Source organism: Hyposmocoma kahamanoa, unplaced genomic scaffold, assembly GCF_003589595.1.
Source record: "Hyposmocoma kahamanoa isolate Upper Pololo Valley unplaced genomic scaffold, ASM358959v1 102, whole genome shotgun sequence".
Classification (NCBI taxonomy): domain Eukaryota; kingdom Metazoa; phylum Arthropoda; class Insecta; order Lepidoptera; family Cosmopterigidae; genus Hyposmocoma; species Hyposmocoma kahamanoa.
Window position 1 is genome coordinate 14,904,123 of NW_020653337.1, and position 15,353 is coordinate 14,919,475.

At 37.3% G+C, this 15,353-nt stretch overlaps 5 protein-coding genes across 6 annotated transcripts; 2 read left to right on the forward strand and 3 right to left on the reverse strand.

Annotated features, from left to right (window-relative positions):
• Positions 1-564: 564 nt before the first annotated feature.
• Positions 565-6,164, reverse strand: LOC113235891 (phosphorylated CTD-interacting factor 1). Its single transcript, XM_026471817.1, has 7 exons — positions 4,921-6,164; positions 4,692-4,832; positions 4,195-4,371; positions 2,437-2,711; positions 1,941-2,151; positions 1,708-1,766; positions 565-1,596 (listed from the first exon to the last, which is right to left on the reverse strand). The coding sequence occupies exons 1-7, from the start codon at positions 5,854-5,856 to the stop codon at positions 1,284-1,286; spliced, it is 2,112 nt and encodes a 703-aa protein (XP_026327602.1). The 5' UTR covers positions 5,857-6,164; the 3' UTR covers positions 565-1,283.
• Positions 6,165-6,457: 293 nt separating this feature from the next.
• On the forward strand, positions 6,458-8,131 carry LOC113234909 (jmjC domain-containing protein 4). The gene is made up of 2 exons (XM_026470432.1): positions 6,458-7,246; positions 7,335-8,131. Exons 1-2 carry the CDS (start codon positions 6,744-6,746, stop codon positions 7,999-8,001), a joined length of 1,170 nt encoding a protein of 389 aa, XP_026326217.1. The 5' UTR covers positions 6,458-6,743; the 3' UTR covers positions 8,002-8,131.
• On the reverse strand, positions 7,979-10,062 carry LOC113234917 (alpha-methylacyl-CoA racemase). The gene is made up of 3 exons (XM_026470440.1): positions 9,932-10,062; positions 9,417-9,538; positions 7,979-9,148 (listed from the first exon to the last, which is right to left on the reverse strand). The coding sequence occupies exons 2-3, from the start codon at positions 9,522-9,524 to the stop codon at positions 8,120-8,122; spliced, it is 1,137 nt and encodes a 378-aa protein (XP_026326225.1). The 5' UTR covers positions 9,525-9,538; positions 9,932-10,062; the 3' UTR covers positions 7,979-8,119.
• A 673-nt stretch (positions 10,063-10,735) lies between these two features.
• LOC113232170 (proline-rich protein HaeIII subfamily 1-like) lies at positions 10,736-12,373 on the forward strand. The gene is made up of 2 exons (XM_026466811.1): positions 10,736-10,975; positions 11,143-12,373. The coding sequence occupies exons 1-2, from the start codon at positions 10,754-10,756 to the stop codon at positions 12,262-12,264; spliced, it is 1,344 nt and encodes a 447-aa protein (XP_026322596.1). The 5' UTR covers positions 10,736-10,753; the 3' UTR covers positions 12,265-12,373.
• Positions 12,374-12,415: 42 nt separating this feature from the next.
• Positions 12,416-15,262, reverse strand: LOC113232178 (39S ribosomal protein L3, mitochondrial). 2 transcript variants are annotated; one of them, XM_026466828.1, is made up of 6 exons: positions 15,097-15,262; positions 14,928-15,015; positions 14,541-14,768; positions 13,919-14,214; positions 13,266-13,430; positions 12,416-12,898 (listed from the first exon to the last, which is right to left on the reverse strand). In XM_026466828.1, the coding sequence occupies exons 1-6, from the start codon at positions 15,144-15,146 to the stop codon at positions 12,646-12,648; spliced, it is 1,080 nt and encodes a 359-aa protein (XP_026322613.1). In that variant the 5' UTR covers positions 15,147-15,262; the 3' UTR covers positions 12,416-12,645. The 2 variants fall into 2 exon arrangements, with proteins under 2 accessions (XP_026322613.1, XP_026322607.1); XM_026466822.1 differs by having other exon boundaries at positions 15,091-15,261.
• Between the last annotated feature and the right edge of the window lie 91 nt (positions 15,263-15,353).

The window sequence follows — 15,353 nt, forward strand, 5'->3', positions numbered from 1 at the left end:
ACCTATTGCAATAAAACGGCAATTTCATACTTTAACCCCTAATATAAAGTTTTTCGCACTCATCCACGCAACGTTGCCTTTACAGTGAATCGGTGAAGTGGAGTGCCCGTTTACCTAGGCTTAATATACGTACAGCAATACATTTATTGTATTTATATATAGGGAAACAGGCGCGGATACCACAAGATGATTTTGCACCGCGACACGCGTCAATCAGTCAAGTTCATTGCAATAATATAGGGTGAACATTTTCGTAAGAACTGGCGCAAATTAAAATTACTACAATTTGCATGTGGTAAAACCATAGATAACTAAACCGATAAAACAGAACGCGCGGATGCTTGTGCATTCCAAAATGCGTACATCAAGTATCAACGTGTACATGAGGCGCCACCGTCTTTTCGTTTCCGGTCGATTATACAACGGGTCCTACAATGAAAATGTTTTACAAATTTTAGTTTCTTAAATTTATTATCTTTTCCTTTACAAAAATTACTATGAGAAAATAAGGTAATTAAAACAGATTTTTTTCTGAAAATATAATGATGAACAATCAAAACATAATAATATCGATCTATACAACAGAAAAGTAATTCTTAAAAAATAAGTAATTAATTATAGTAAACCAATTTTTCATAAGTTTATGTACATATATATCACGCACACCTATGTACAAGTTCTAATTAACACGGAAGGTAAAATAACCCGAGATCCCTCCAAGACTTTATATTCGATCCAGATTCACAATCACAACGATCACGTCACATAACTCCATAGTTCTTACAATGTACTTCGTGGTCTATATATAAAAAACTGGAAATTATTTCAAAGCTTGATTAGGAGAAAAGGCCTCTTATTCTGCCTGAGAATTACACAATAGAATTTTAGGTTCCATAAAAAAGATCAAAAGTGGGTCATACACAAAGTAATAATACATAATGTGCTATAAGTACTTCTAGTGTGTTCTAGAACTCTGTAGAGAAGTCTGTATTACAATAATTATATAATTTTTTTAACTCGGAACATCCTGATGTGACGATACCTGATCGTACAGTCCTTTCGCTATTTAGGCGATTTGTTCACCTATATCGACCGCAACATAGTTTTATACAAATGTATACCAAAATTTAACACTGATCATTTCTTACGATTATCTCTGGAATTAAATTTTCTCCTAAAATCCAACACAGTCGCAGAAAATTAAGCCTTAAATTCGTTCTGCCACCGAGCCTATCAAACGGCAGACAATGATTTCGCGTCTTATATAAAAGTCGGGAAACGCTCTAGCGCTTGTCGGGTGGCGCGGTGGAAGCGAGCGGCTGCGGTTGTGGCTGTGGCTGTGGCGCGGGCGGATGTGGCGGCTGCTGCTGTAGCGGCGCATGCGACTGGGGCTGTGGGGTGAGTGGCGGCGCCTGCGGCGGGAGCTCTGCGTCTGAATGCGCCGGTGGCACGGGTGATCGCAGCTTGGACCGCGGCCGCCACGCGTCCAACAGCGCCTCCACACGTTCGTCTGTGGGTCCCCAGCGAGCGAACCCGGCCGCATTTTGCAGCCACACCACCACCGTGCCGCCGCCCCACCGGAAGTACACCTCGTTCCTCAAAACAATCGTATTATTAGTATTATTACTTAGAAACATAAGTAACACATCATTGATCTATCTTTCCATTTTCGATCTCCGAGTTACTTATGAGCAAATGTTTACTCACTTTGGAACAACGTGCTGGAATCCGTGTCGATACTCATGTTCGAAGGCCGGTATGACGACCTGAAATGTGCCATCACAAATAAAAGAAAATAGACAATTAGAAGTGTTTAGTTATACTAAATAATATGTAGAGCACAGACGTCAGTCCTCGCCCGCGACACTACAGGGGCGCGAAAACTGACCTAAGTGGCCTACCTGTACTGTAGTAGTAGAAGTAGTGGACCAGAGGAGTACCTGTTTTCTCTTGAAATGACTGGCTTGCAGCTTGTGCAAGGCATGAGTCTGGCGGTCGGGCCACTCTGGCAGCACGACTACGAAGCTGAGAGGCTCGGCCGAGTCCTGCAAGAGCCGCTCCATGTGCCTCAGAGACGCTTCCAGCAGCTCTTCACAGTGCGGCGGGTGTGCGACCATTGAGCCTGACACTGGTCGCAGCTCCAAAAATGGTCTACAAATAATCGATATATAAATTCTATAATTTAAAATTAGTAGTTAAAAAGTATAATTATATGTTAAGTGACGCAGTAAGGACATAGACAAGATGACATCACTTATAGCTCTCCAACAATAAAAAAACGGGCGCGGCAAATTTAAACTCTTCCAGTCAGAATGAAATCGCGCAAATATGTTCACACTAGTGTAGCGTAGCGTAGGGCAGCTTTCTGAGTGTAGTTCGCGTCGCAGCCGCGCTTTTATTGGCAGTGGGGCCTTAGACGCAGTGGATAACCCTTACCCCCGTGACCCGAAGTAGGAATCTGTATCAGCGAACGCAGAACAGTATTGTCGGAAGTAGCAGTCGAGTGGGCTAGCGAAACACTCAAAGGTGACGCCGAAACAGCGGTGCAGGCAGTCGAGTACTGGTACGGGCAGCGCCATCTGCGTGACGTGTGCCTCCCCACCAGCGCCGCCGCCAACCCACGCCGCGTAGCGTCGTAGTAAGCACCAAACGCGGGATAGGAACTGCTCGAATTTCTTGTCGTCAAAGCAGCTGTATCTGTACAGGCACTCCTGAAAAATACACCAATTGCAATTTACACTATTAGTTTACATTTTACTAACTTTGAATTTTAAAATGGGCGCAGATTCTCCGTGTCGACTATACGGTCTGAATTAGAGAGAGATGTCCGCCGATCGTATATTCGTCGACGGCGGCGTGATCGACGTGGCATAGAAATATTATAGGTATAAAAACACTATTGTTTAAATTAACGTTTCTATTTATTTTCAATGTTTTTTACATTTCAACTTGAGCTTTAGTGGGTACTATGGATATTTGACTTTCAAACAGCACCAGCATTAATGCACCATCTAGCGGGAGAAATAGTCAGTGTTCCTCTCTATATCAATCTATTACGAAAAGAGCTACATAGACAGGAACTTAATTCATTTTAATTGTACGATATAATAATAATTCATTTATTTATGAAAACATTATATTTTATTGAAAATATTATTGCAGGGGACGGGAAGTATAGGATTGCTGGACGAGTCTAAAGAATGAAGGAAAATGTTTAATATAAAAAGTAAAATAAGGTTACCATGACAAATTTTGGTTCTTGTTTTAAATTAGGCGTTGTATACTACAGCTCAGTATTGTCTCTGCCCTCCGCTCACTAGAACTAAATTTCGCGAAGAAAATATAAAAAACTTAAGAAAATAAAAATAAGTATTTTCGTAGTAGTAGTAAAATTTTTCTTCCTTTGGGCCAGGCTAAGGCTTCTAATTGGCTATACTGCCAGATATTCGATTGTAATTATTCTTGAACAGGTTATTATTAATAGTTTATAATTTTTTCCTCCGTGTACTTTCGTTTTTTTTACCGTCATTTTTTGTATGTAGTGTAGGTATACATATGTGTGCACCATAAATGCAAAATTTGTGATACCATAAACAGTATTGTTTTTAATCTTTGTCCTCGCAATTAAGGACACTGAAGTTAGTGAGCAGGTTGACTGTATGAGTCTTTCTTTAGTATCACAGCTCTTTGTTAGTAGATACATTTAAAAGTTTGGAGCAGTGGACAGTAACAGGTTATCAGACTTATTTTGCTGGCTTAGGCCGTTAGAGTTGCGTGTTTCATAAATAACAAATTTTATGGGTTCTTTTTTAAAGTAATGCAAACATTTTGGAGCACCTTTGATACTTTGTGGAACAATTGATGCTGGCGAAATCCTAAAAGGGCACCGCCTATAATTAAATAGAAGAGAAAAATAATTAATAATAAAAAATAATTAAAAGTTGACGATATTTTGAATCCATCAGCAGCGTCGTCGGTGGCGTGAAACCACAGCGCACATCTCTAGTCTGAATACATCATAATGATGACGCCGTGTTTTTGTTTCTTTATTCTGCTACTGTAATTACGTCCTCAGCTGCTGGTATTAAGTTGCGTCCCGCATTTTACAATACCAATATGCAATCATACAATACCATGCAAAATCCTAGCGAAGAAAAGAGCACACAACTAAAGTGATAAATTTTAGAAACTGACCAATTTCTGTAGATATGAAGCGTTAAGCATCTGCGTTTCGCCAAGGTATCGCAGTAGCGCCTGGTCGCGGTCAAGGAAATGCTCCACAAGCGGCGAACGGGGCGCGGGCGTCGCGAACTGCACTGGGTAGCACCACACTTTGCGCAACGCCGCTTGTTGTAGTGGTGCCACCAATTCCTGGATACAAACAATTTCATACAATCATACTCGAGATGCACAAAATAGTCACTGTGACAAGTGTGCAGGAAAATAGCGAAATAACGTAACACTACAGGGAATAAACGACACTACCTGTCAGATATGACAAGTACATACAGTAAACTACTCAATTAACATAACACCTGTTAGATTACATTTCTTGAAGTAAAACAATTCCAGAAACTAGAAAGACTGTGTTTTGAAAAAGAAAGTTTTTACTTTATACATGTGATTTACTGTCAAGGGGACCGACCAATGTAACTATGATGTGCTGTAATGTTGAAACAATAAAGCTAAACCTGTATTCCATTCTCTTTCAACAGGGCACTATGTTTTTCTCTTATTTTCCTAGCATACTCTGCTGATAAGTGGTATATTTTTAAACAAATTCCTTCTACTGAGGCCTTCACCGTCTCTGCTAAATGTGGTTGACATTGTTTCTGCAAACAAAAGATTTAGATATAAGATTTGTCTGTTAAATTGTTTAACATTAACCAGTGTTAGTAGAGTTTAATATTAAATTTTTACCCTCAAGTGAGCCAGTCTGTCCTGAAAATCATCATAAGTAGCTCCAACAGTGCGTCGTAACCACTGGAATGTATCCTCTGCATTCCACTTGACCACTTTACGACTTTCTGGGGAGGCATTTCTTGACTCAATCATTTTCTTTGCTGCTTCAGCATACCGTGACAGCTGTTTTCTAGCATCCCCAGTAAATTTTGGATGTGTCAATTTGATAGGAATATCATTCATAATTTCTTCATACATTGACCGGGATATTTCTGGAAAGCAATGACTAGGCAGAAGGGGGTCTGAACCACCTTGATCATTCACTTTTCTTTCCATTAACCACCGATTAAAAGAATCCTTAGGAGCATCTATACCTTCTCTTGTATGACAGAGCTCCTGATAGCATTGCCTGAGTTTATTTGCTAATGTGAATCTGAATCCTTCAATTTCAGGGTGTGGGTGAGGACAAATAGATGGAGGTCGTTCATAAATAACAACATTAGTAGGGACTTCTATATCCCACGGGCCGGCTAACACAAACTTCTTAGGAGGAGGCCCATTATCTTCAGATGGTCGACGTTTAGTTGCTCCAGGAGTCATATTCCCAGCATTAGGTGGACCTGTGTGGCATATTCCAAGTGGATCAGTTATAGGATCAAAATCACGCTTGACAGCTGGCAACTCCCACATAGATTCCCCAGAGAGCTTGTTCCAAAAATAAGGCCTGTTTTCACGTTTCGACCAGTACTTGCGCCATCCCTGTTGCAGAAGATCAGGGTGCAGTTCTGCCGCGAGGTGCGGTGCTAGAGGCGCCGGAGCTCCAGGTGTTTGAGGAGTTTCGGGTCCAGCACTGCTACTTGGCGAGGACTGTAACTCAGGCGAGGAGTCGCTATGCATCGTCCCGCTCTCCCAAGTAGAAGATCCGGCAACAACTTTGTCACGAACCTCGTTCATGTTGGCGCTTATTTACACGAACGGAATAGGTTAAAATTATCCTCGAAATTTAAGAACAAGAGATTTTTACATAAATGCCGATGGTTTTTTAATCTCCTATAAGGTTCCTATAAGCATCAAAACAATTTTTATTAACAATCACAAAATTGTTACCGCCAATAAATTTAATCGAATACCAGGAGTTATCTTGTAAGAAACACATGATAATACATCTCAAATGATTTTTCCACGTACAAATATACGAAATATATAAGAAAACTGTTATAAAAATAATAAGAAAACACAATATCGTGTGTATAATTATTCAACTTGGCGTAGCTCCCCAAGCACCGCCATCACAGAATGACAATAGAATAGAGGGGAGACCGGAGTCAGTAGGTCAGTACACCATTTTATCGATAAAATTACTCGACGTACAAAGAATTATTTTCATATGGAAGACAATATGATAACAATAGAAAATAGAATTAAATTATGGCCATAGTCCACCAAAAACTTGATTTCAAAATTAAATAGACAAAAATGTTGTTCAGTTTATCAAAATGAAATTCAAATGTTTGTCTATAGGTTATAATTGATCACAGTCATTGTTTATGTCTCCCTCCTTAGTCCATAAACAGGTCTTCCTCGTAGTTACCTATTCAATTACAAAGTATTTTCGAGTCATTCAGTCACTATATCTTTCTAATTTGTGATTAAGTCAGAATATTACAAAGTAAAAGTACACTGTGCAAGTGTGCAATCATTCCGAACACAAAATAATATAATTCATATAAGTAGTGAGACCTGTATTTAATGGTCATTCGTGTCTTTCTTTCGATTTTCTTGGGTGCTGTTAAAGTTGAAAGGATGATAGGTTTATTAATTTTAATTAAACTCATTTCGAAATGAAGAAATCCGAAGCACTCAATATTGTACAAAATGTTGACTTATGCTACAGCAACTGTAAATTGATCACTGTAGACAATTGCGATATAACCTACAATGATTTTTTTAAGAATTTTATGATCAGAAATTTACCGTGTCTCATTAAAAATGTGAGTTTATCGTGGGAAAGTACCCGTAAGTGGATAAAAGATAATAAAATTAACTATGATTACTTCCTGGAAGTGTATGGTGATTTAGATGCTCCAGTAGCCGATTGTGATAGCATACATTTCAACGCTCATAATAAGATTAATATGAAAGTAAAAGATTACTTTCATTATTTAAAAAATGACGAAAGGGATAAACTTTTATATTTGAAAGATTGGCATTTGAAAAGACTTCGTCCGAACGATACTTTTTATGCAGTTCCTGAGATTTTTTCATCTGATTGGTTAAATGAATTTGCTAATGATCACGGGGACGATGATTTCATGTTTGTTTATATTGGTCCTCAAAACTCATGGTAAGCATTGCAATAAAGTAAAAGAAAATGTGGAAAGCCATTCCCACTTCGAATGTAAAATACTTAATTTTACAAATTTTTTTTTCAGGACTCCATTCCATGCAGATGTTTATTCTTCGTTTAGTTGGTCTGTTAATGTGATAGGCAAAAAAAAGTGGCTTTTATTTCCTCCCGGCGAAGAAAATAAGATCAAAGATAAATTGGGTAATCCCCCTTTGTTCTATAATGATTGCAAAGATAAAAACCTTGATATAAAGTATTTTGAGATCATACAAGAAACCGGTGATGCTTTGTTTGTTCCATCAGGATGGCATCATCAGGTAGTAAACATTATGGACACAATATCAGTTAATCACAATTGGGTTAATGGGTGCAATATAGAACAAATGTGGACGTCCTTACAAAATAATTTAACCTCTGTAGAAAATGAAATAGAAGAACTTAGAGATACTGAAGAATTCTCTGATCAGTGTCAATTAATATTAAAATCTGTTTTCGGTATGGATTTTAATATGTTCATAAGTTTTGTTACTTATATAGGCAAAAAACGTTTATCACAAGCTAAAGGGGAAAATGTTGATTCGAATTGTGAGTTAGAAATGACTCATATTATATTTGATTTAAAGATGGTATTAAAAATAATGTGTTTAATTCAAGACCATCCCTTAGTTTTAAACAACAATTTACCACCGTATATAATAACATATTTTATGGATACAAAAACCCTTATATCTGACTTTATCAAACTTGATTAAAAATTTCTCAAGTTTCATGCAATTTAATTTACAATATATCCTTTACGCCCCTGATAATGACTTATGTACTTTAGCACCCCTGATAACAATAGATGAAGATAACACATGATTTAAATTTTCATAAATTGGATTTCGGGCATACGTAAACAATTCCATTTTTAATAAGTTCATTTATATTTTTGGTATTAAATCCCAATTCCTTCAATATCTCTACAGTATGTTCTCCTGGTTGAGGTAATGGGTTATGTCCTGAAGATTTTCCAGGAGTCCGTAATAATTTAGGTGCAGGTTCTGGCACAATTAAGTTCTCATCATTTTTATAAAACGATTTTCGCGTAGAGTTACACTCGTTTTTATCTACAGTGTCCATGTCAACAACGGATGTGACGCAAGCATCCAAGTTATCAAATATCTGACACCATTCATCTTGAGTTTTGGTCAGAAAGACCTCTTTGAATTTGTTTTTATTTCGATCAAAATTTTCACCTTGACCATACTCATCTTCTGAAAGTTGAAGACCTTTGAGAAAATTCGAATAAAATTGAGGTTCTAATGCCCCTACAGCCATAAATTTTCCATCTTTAGTTTCATATGTACTGTAGAAAGGAAACCCACCATCCAAGACATTTGCTCCAGGTTCAGCAGACCAAATGGGCAAATTCCTTGATTTAAATAACCAGGTTGCGACATAAGCAGCTCCTTCAGTCATACTTGCATCTATTATTTGACCTTTTCCTGATTTCATTCTTTCAAACAATGCAAGTACTATTCCGAATGCACACATCAATCCTCCTCCCGCAAAGTCGGCTAGTAAATTAAGTGGTGGTTTTGGTGGTTCTTTCGGCTTACGGAGAAGAGAAAGGACTCCAGATATGGCAGTGTAATTTATGTCATGACCAGCTTTGAATTTATATGCACCATTCTGCCCATACCCAGTCAAACGTGCATAAATCAATGCGGAATTGCTTTTTAGTAGCTCTTCCGGCCCTAAACCTAATTTTTCCATTACTCCAGGACGAAAAGTATCCAAGAAAACATCGGATGTGTCACATAGTTTCTTCACTAATTTAACGCCTTCCTTAGTTTTTAAATTAACTGATATCGTTCTTTTACCGTGTGACATAACATCAAAAGGTGATGGATCCATCTAAAAAAGAACACAAAATTAATAATAATTTGTATATAGCAAATATATTTAACAACCAAAGTATAGACACATTTATCTTTTGTTGATCGATATAGGTATATACTTAATATCATCGTTCAATATTCAATACAACAATTCTCTTTACTTATCCACAAACTTTTTTTCAGCGCAGATGCTGTCTGCTGATTGTTTATTACATCTATTTAAAAATACAATTTAGATAATTTTTTTACACCCTTACGTTTCGTTAATAAAATAAAATACAAACCTTTTGAACTACTATTACATTTGCGCCAAAATCAGCTAAAATGGTACCACAAAAGGGTCCTGGTGCTAAGCCGATCACTTCAATAACTTTTATCCCTTTTAATGCCATGATTACGAATAGAACTGAAATAGTAATTAATATGAATATGCTTAATAAACACAGTATATATCCGTACAATATAACTTACAACAAACTACAACACCAAATAATGATAAGTTGGTGTCAATAAATTTCGGTCGCTGTTGATTTCGATGGATTTCATTGTACAAGTATGCTCTTCTGAGCTTTTAAATATTAAATCTTAAAAGTGTAATTAAAACCTAAATAATGTCACAAAGGTCAAAGTACAGCTTTGTAACTCATTTTATTACTGACAAGAAATTGAAAATATTTAAATGATTAAATTATTTAGTAATTGGGTGATGACTACCATCAATGATCTTTATACTTAATTTATTTATTTTTATGAAAGAACTGTTTTTTGTTTAATTTCGAATATCATTAAATCTACTTACCATGCAGTGACTCTTTAGATATTACACCTTGACAATAGTATAGTACTATCACTGAAATTCGAATATTAACACATTATATTGCTGATCTAAATTTCATAAATTTGTTATCGATCGGTCAATGGTGTGCAGCGTACATAATAATAATGTATCTACGTATACAGACTTATATACACTGTGTTAACTAATAGTGTCTTTTCAAAGACAGTTGTCACACAAGCGCAGAATAATTTTGAGTCATCATTAAGCCCAGATATTATTTAATGAAACGAATATTATTTAGGTATAATTTTTATGGTTATAAGTATTTCATAATAAAATATATGGCAATAGTAGTTTTAAATAATTATTTTGCGTTATCACATTCTTTCGATATCAGCCGTGCCCATAAAAGTTACCGCTCTAATTACCATAGAGCAGGGTCTTGGCGTAGGACTTATTCGTTTTATAATCATAATGCATTAATAAAAGTTTAGTTTGAAGTGATGGCTAATGTTTATGAATGAGTAGAATTTAAGTTAAAATAATGTGTTTTAAAAGCAAATAAGAAACTACAAGTACAAATAATTGTGTACGACAAAAGGTTTTTATCAAAATAAGATAAACTAATTTGAAAAATATCAAACTGTAATAACCGGTGTAAAGTGTATTAGGTAAATATTGGAACGAAAAGGCCTTTTATACTTGCTGTTGCAGTTTTCTTGTTTCGCATCAATTCATTTGCCAGAAAAAGAAGTTGTTTTTTTTTAACTAGCGTTGCAGAATATTGTTTTGTGTTACAAGTGTTTTTTCGGATTATTCGAGCTGCAGTTGCGATTGGCCAAGATGTCTGTCGCCTTTGCTCCACGAGGCAATCGTCCTCCATTGAGTCCGGCACAAATCCAAAAGATGTTGGATGAGAACGCTCATCTCATACAAACTATACAAGAATATCAATCGAAAGGTCAACTTATGGAATGTCATCAGTACCAGCAGATGTTACACAGAAACCTGGTGTATTTAGCTTCGGTGGCAGACGCGAACCAAAACATTCAACTATTATTACCGGTAATTAACTTTTGTCTCTAATGCTGCAAGTTTCATTCCCTAAAAAATATGATAATCTTTTAGTGAAATCTATTTCTTATCTTTTTTTAAAATCCTTATCTAGAATTTCTTCGCCCTCGCACTCTCTAAATTTGTAATATCCTTCTAATTTGGCTATTTATTTGCAGCCTCCCCATCAATTAGCGTCAGGCAATGTGCCACCAGGTCCACCAGTTAGCGGATCAGAAGTGCCAGGACCGTCCCAACAGCCGTATCGCCCGCCTGTCGGCGTTTCAACCACACCTACCAGGCCAACACAATCATATGGACAAAGGCCATACCCACAAAATCAATATCAAGGCCAATATCAAGGTGCTCCAGGGTATCCTCCTCAAGGTGGTTATGCACCCCCCGCACAGGGCTATGGCCCTCCTAATCCATCTCAACAACCTCAAGGGTATCCTCCCAATTCCTCTTACGGACCTCCTATAACTACTACACCCAGTAACTATCCCCCTTCTACTCACCCTTCACCAGGGTATCCCCCATCGGCTGGTCAGCAGCCTTATGCTCCTCCTCCTGGTAGCCCAGCAGGCTCTGGCTCTCCCTACCCTGTACGCGGTCCAGCTCAACAAGGGTATGGAGGCAATTCTGCTTATCCACCACCTCAGACTGGCTCAAATTATCCCAATGTTGGAGTTAGTACTTACAACTCTACTGCACCACAGCCTCAACCTTATCAGTCTCAACCATTCCCCAATACTACTCCTACTTCAGGGTACAGTTCCACATCTACATCTCAGCCAAACCGTTCTCCACAACCTCCACCTAGTGGATACACTGGCCAAAATCCACCTAGTTCAGGTTATGGATCCCCTTCTGCTCAATCACCAACATATAACTCAAGTTCACATGCTAATAGTGGAGCTCCAGCTTCAGTGGCATCTGGGGCTCCTCCAACCCCAGGAGGTCCTCCTGGGCCAGGCCAGCAGTATCCTCCTCCAGGTCAGCAGTCTCCCTACCCCCCATCTTCCCAGCCTCCTTATTCAAACCCATCATCCCAACCTGGAAGCCCAGCACCGCCAGTGTCGACAGCGCCACCACCTCAACCTTCATATCCACAAAACCCTCAAAACTATCCACCAGCAGGAGGTGCATACCCTCCTCATGCGTATCAGCAAGGCTACCCACCTGCTCAGTACCCTCCTTCCCCATACCCATATGCCCGCGCTCCAGCTCCTGGAGGTCCTCCGCCTAATGCCCCTCAGCCTTATCCAGGTTATGGCTTTCAGCCACCAGCACAACAGTAATAGCTTAATTACAACTAAGTAAAGTGAAAGTAAGTAAGTGAAAGCTTAAACTTAATTACAGTAAGTCAATATATTGTAAATATTTTATGTAGCTATGAGATATAAGAACTTTTAATGTATGTGGACAAATGACTTGTAGACAGGGTCTGACTGACTCTTATTATGTAATGTGTAAGTGTATTTGCTAGGTATAGTACAATTTGTTGAATGTGCATTATCAGCTCACAATGTGTGTTAATAATGAAATTGAAAATCATGGAAAGCAATAAACTAATTTGATAAATATCTAAGTTTTCCTTCCAGTACATTATTGACAATTTTATTTGACCCAAATACATATACAGTAATAAATACATCTAATCATGTTTATTTACATTGACTTTAAGATTCTTCATATGAAATTGTTGGTTCTTCAAATGGATGAATTGCGTCATCATAGTACTCAAGAGGGAGGTCATCTGAGGGAGGATATGTAGGGAATGGAGGAGCAGTATTTAATTTTTTATGAGGAAGTACTGTGTCGAAAACATAACACATTGCACCGGTTTCACCGGGAATACCCACACCCAACATCCACATAACGTTATGTTTTGTGTTCATACGAAGAATTTTTACGCCGCGCAATATTCGCCAACTGTAACAATATAATAGAAAACATTCTTAGGCTCAACTCACACTGGCTCAAAGTCGAAGCGTCGCGACGCGTCATGTTCTTTCATCTCTATTTTCCCATTATTAAGGTGCAAATATGTGTTATGCAAATATGAAAACGCGACGACGCGCGCCTTCGTCTTTTTGTAGTTGAAAACGACTCGACTCGACGCGACGCTTCGGCTCTGCGCCAGTGTGAGTTGAGCCTTAGGTATGTAATACCAAGAAAATAGGCACACATGTCAGTGTATGAATATGAATCAATCTATATTGAAAGGCATTAATTAAATGTGCATCATATTTAGTTAGTTTTATTCAGCAAATTTTATGTGAAGTAACTAGTAAATTACCTGTTACCCATATGTCCAGGCATTTTGGTACCTGGCCAAACTCTAGCCTTCTCACCACCTGCTCCAATGTTCCCTGGTCTTCTGTGGGTTTTTGTGACACCATGGGAAGCAGGCATACCTTTGAAGCCCCAACGTTTCATCACGCCTTGGAAACCACGATCCATGCTAAAACAGAGCCAGAATATAAGTAATAAATTTTCCTTAAAAAAGAATGCGTGCCTTATTCAAGTGTCACCATAAAATTGTACTAGGCAGGCAAAAATGTTGAGAATTTGTCCGTTGTAGAAGCAACTAAGTAGATTTAATAGTCACAATATAGTTTTACTGTCCATGCTGTGATTGGCTTATTCCATTATCAACATTTATCATTCCCTTGAACCACAGCAAACTAACACACAACAACAACAACAAACAACTAGCTTAAGTCTGGTAGCATCCAATAAGTTTTTTAAATTAGTTGTTCTTTAGTTGAAAAGAAAGAGATGCAAGTTATATAATTTAAGCAGAAAAATAATTTCATTATACATAAAGGTAGGCTTCTGTACCTGCCTGTATTTTGTAAAATCTGTCATGTGAATGAATTTAAATAATTAATTACACTACTGGAATAAGGCACATCAAAAGAATATATTCATCGTTTATTTTATACCTACGTTTTAGCTCTAATATCAACATAATCTCCAACTCTAAAATGTGTAGCAAATAAAGGTGTGCCTGTTGGCAAAGTAGCTTCAGGTGACACCATGAATCTACAAAGGTGGCGTTTTGGCAACATTCCTACACTGTTGAAGAGACCACAGTATTCTTTTGTTACAATGCTAGGATCTACAGTCTCTGATCCAACGAGCAGGCAGCCTAATCTTCGTTTTTCTTTCCACATTACTTCTGTAGTCTTCATCGGTTTGAATTCTTCTGGAGGAATGTACTTTATAACATGGTTATCGACAACCTAAAACAACAGCAATATTGCAATTTTTATTGAATTGATATTCAATTATTTTTTGTGAAATTACTCCACTAGTTTGTTATAATTATTAATACAAAGTCGTTGAAAAACCAAATACAAAGGTACAACAAGCACATAGAAAAATTAGTGAGGTTTGCTGGTTCGTTCTGTGGTTTAGTTGGTATAACGTCTGGCACGGTATGCTAGAAGCCGTCGGTTTGAATCCGGACAAATTGAAGAATTTTTTTCTGAGTTAACATTAATCATTGTATTAATAATTATAACAGCAATACATTTGGTGAAAAGAAAATTATGTATTATTGTGTAACCTGTAATAATGTGGTATGCATTTTTTTTCCATCTTTTGACCATAGAGGGTAATTGCCTATTTTTCGGGCAATGACTCCAACTCTCCTGGTTTGAGGAGTCCACTGAGCAGATTTCTCAACATTGACTTGTGCTAAAGGAGACTCTATATTAGCTTGTGCGCTAAGTCTATCCTGGATAACTTCCTCAAGAAACTGACGGTTTTCTTGAGTTAAATGATCTTCACTCAGCTGTAAATTGAGATGTAATGTTACAGTATTGACACAGTATGGGTTCAGTCTCATTCATTTGCGAGACTAATTGTATTGATGATTAGATCAACAGTTTAATTGAAACAATAAAATTTGGACTTTCTTTTTAAAACATTAATAAATATATTTTATACTGACCACTCTTTCTTTGGGCATATACCAGTACGGTGGACGATATTTAGGAGGTTTATAATTAGCATTTGATCGTATAATTACATTATCAATCCTGAAAATATCCAAATCAATGTAATAGATTCAAATTAACTGGTAACAATATTAAATATGGGATTCGTATACTTGCCCTAACCTCATTCTACTCAGAACGCCACACAATAATTTTAAATTACTCGTAGCCATTCTGAATAGTTATATGAAATTTCACTTGCTAACCATCAGATTATATTTGAAAACAAAGAGAATTTAAGCACTACGTTTAGTTTGTTTGAAAAGGCCGTATTAATTCTTTATTTTATTGCATAAATAGTTCATTTTGGATAAACAAAACTCTTTCGCCACAGACTACCTAGTGAACAGTGTTGCTAGACTTTTGTGAAGTTAATACGT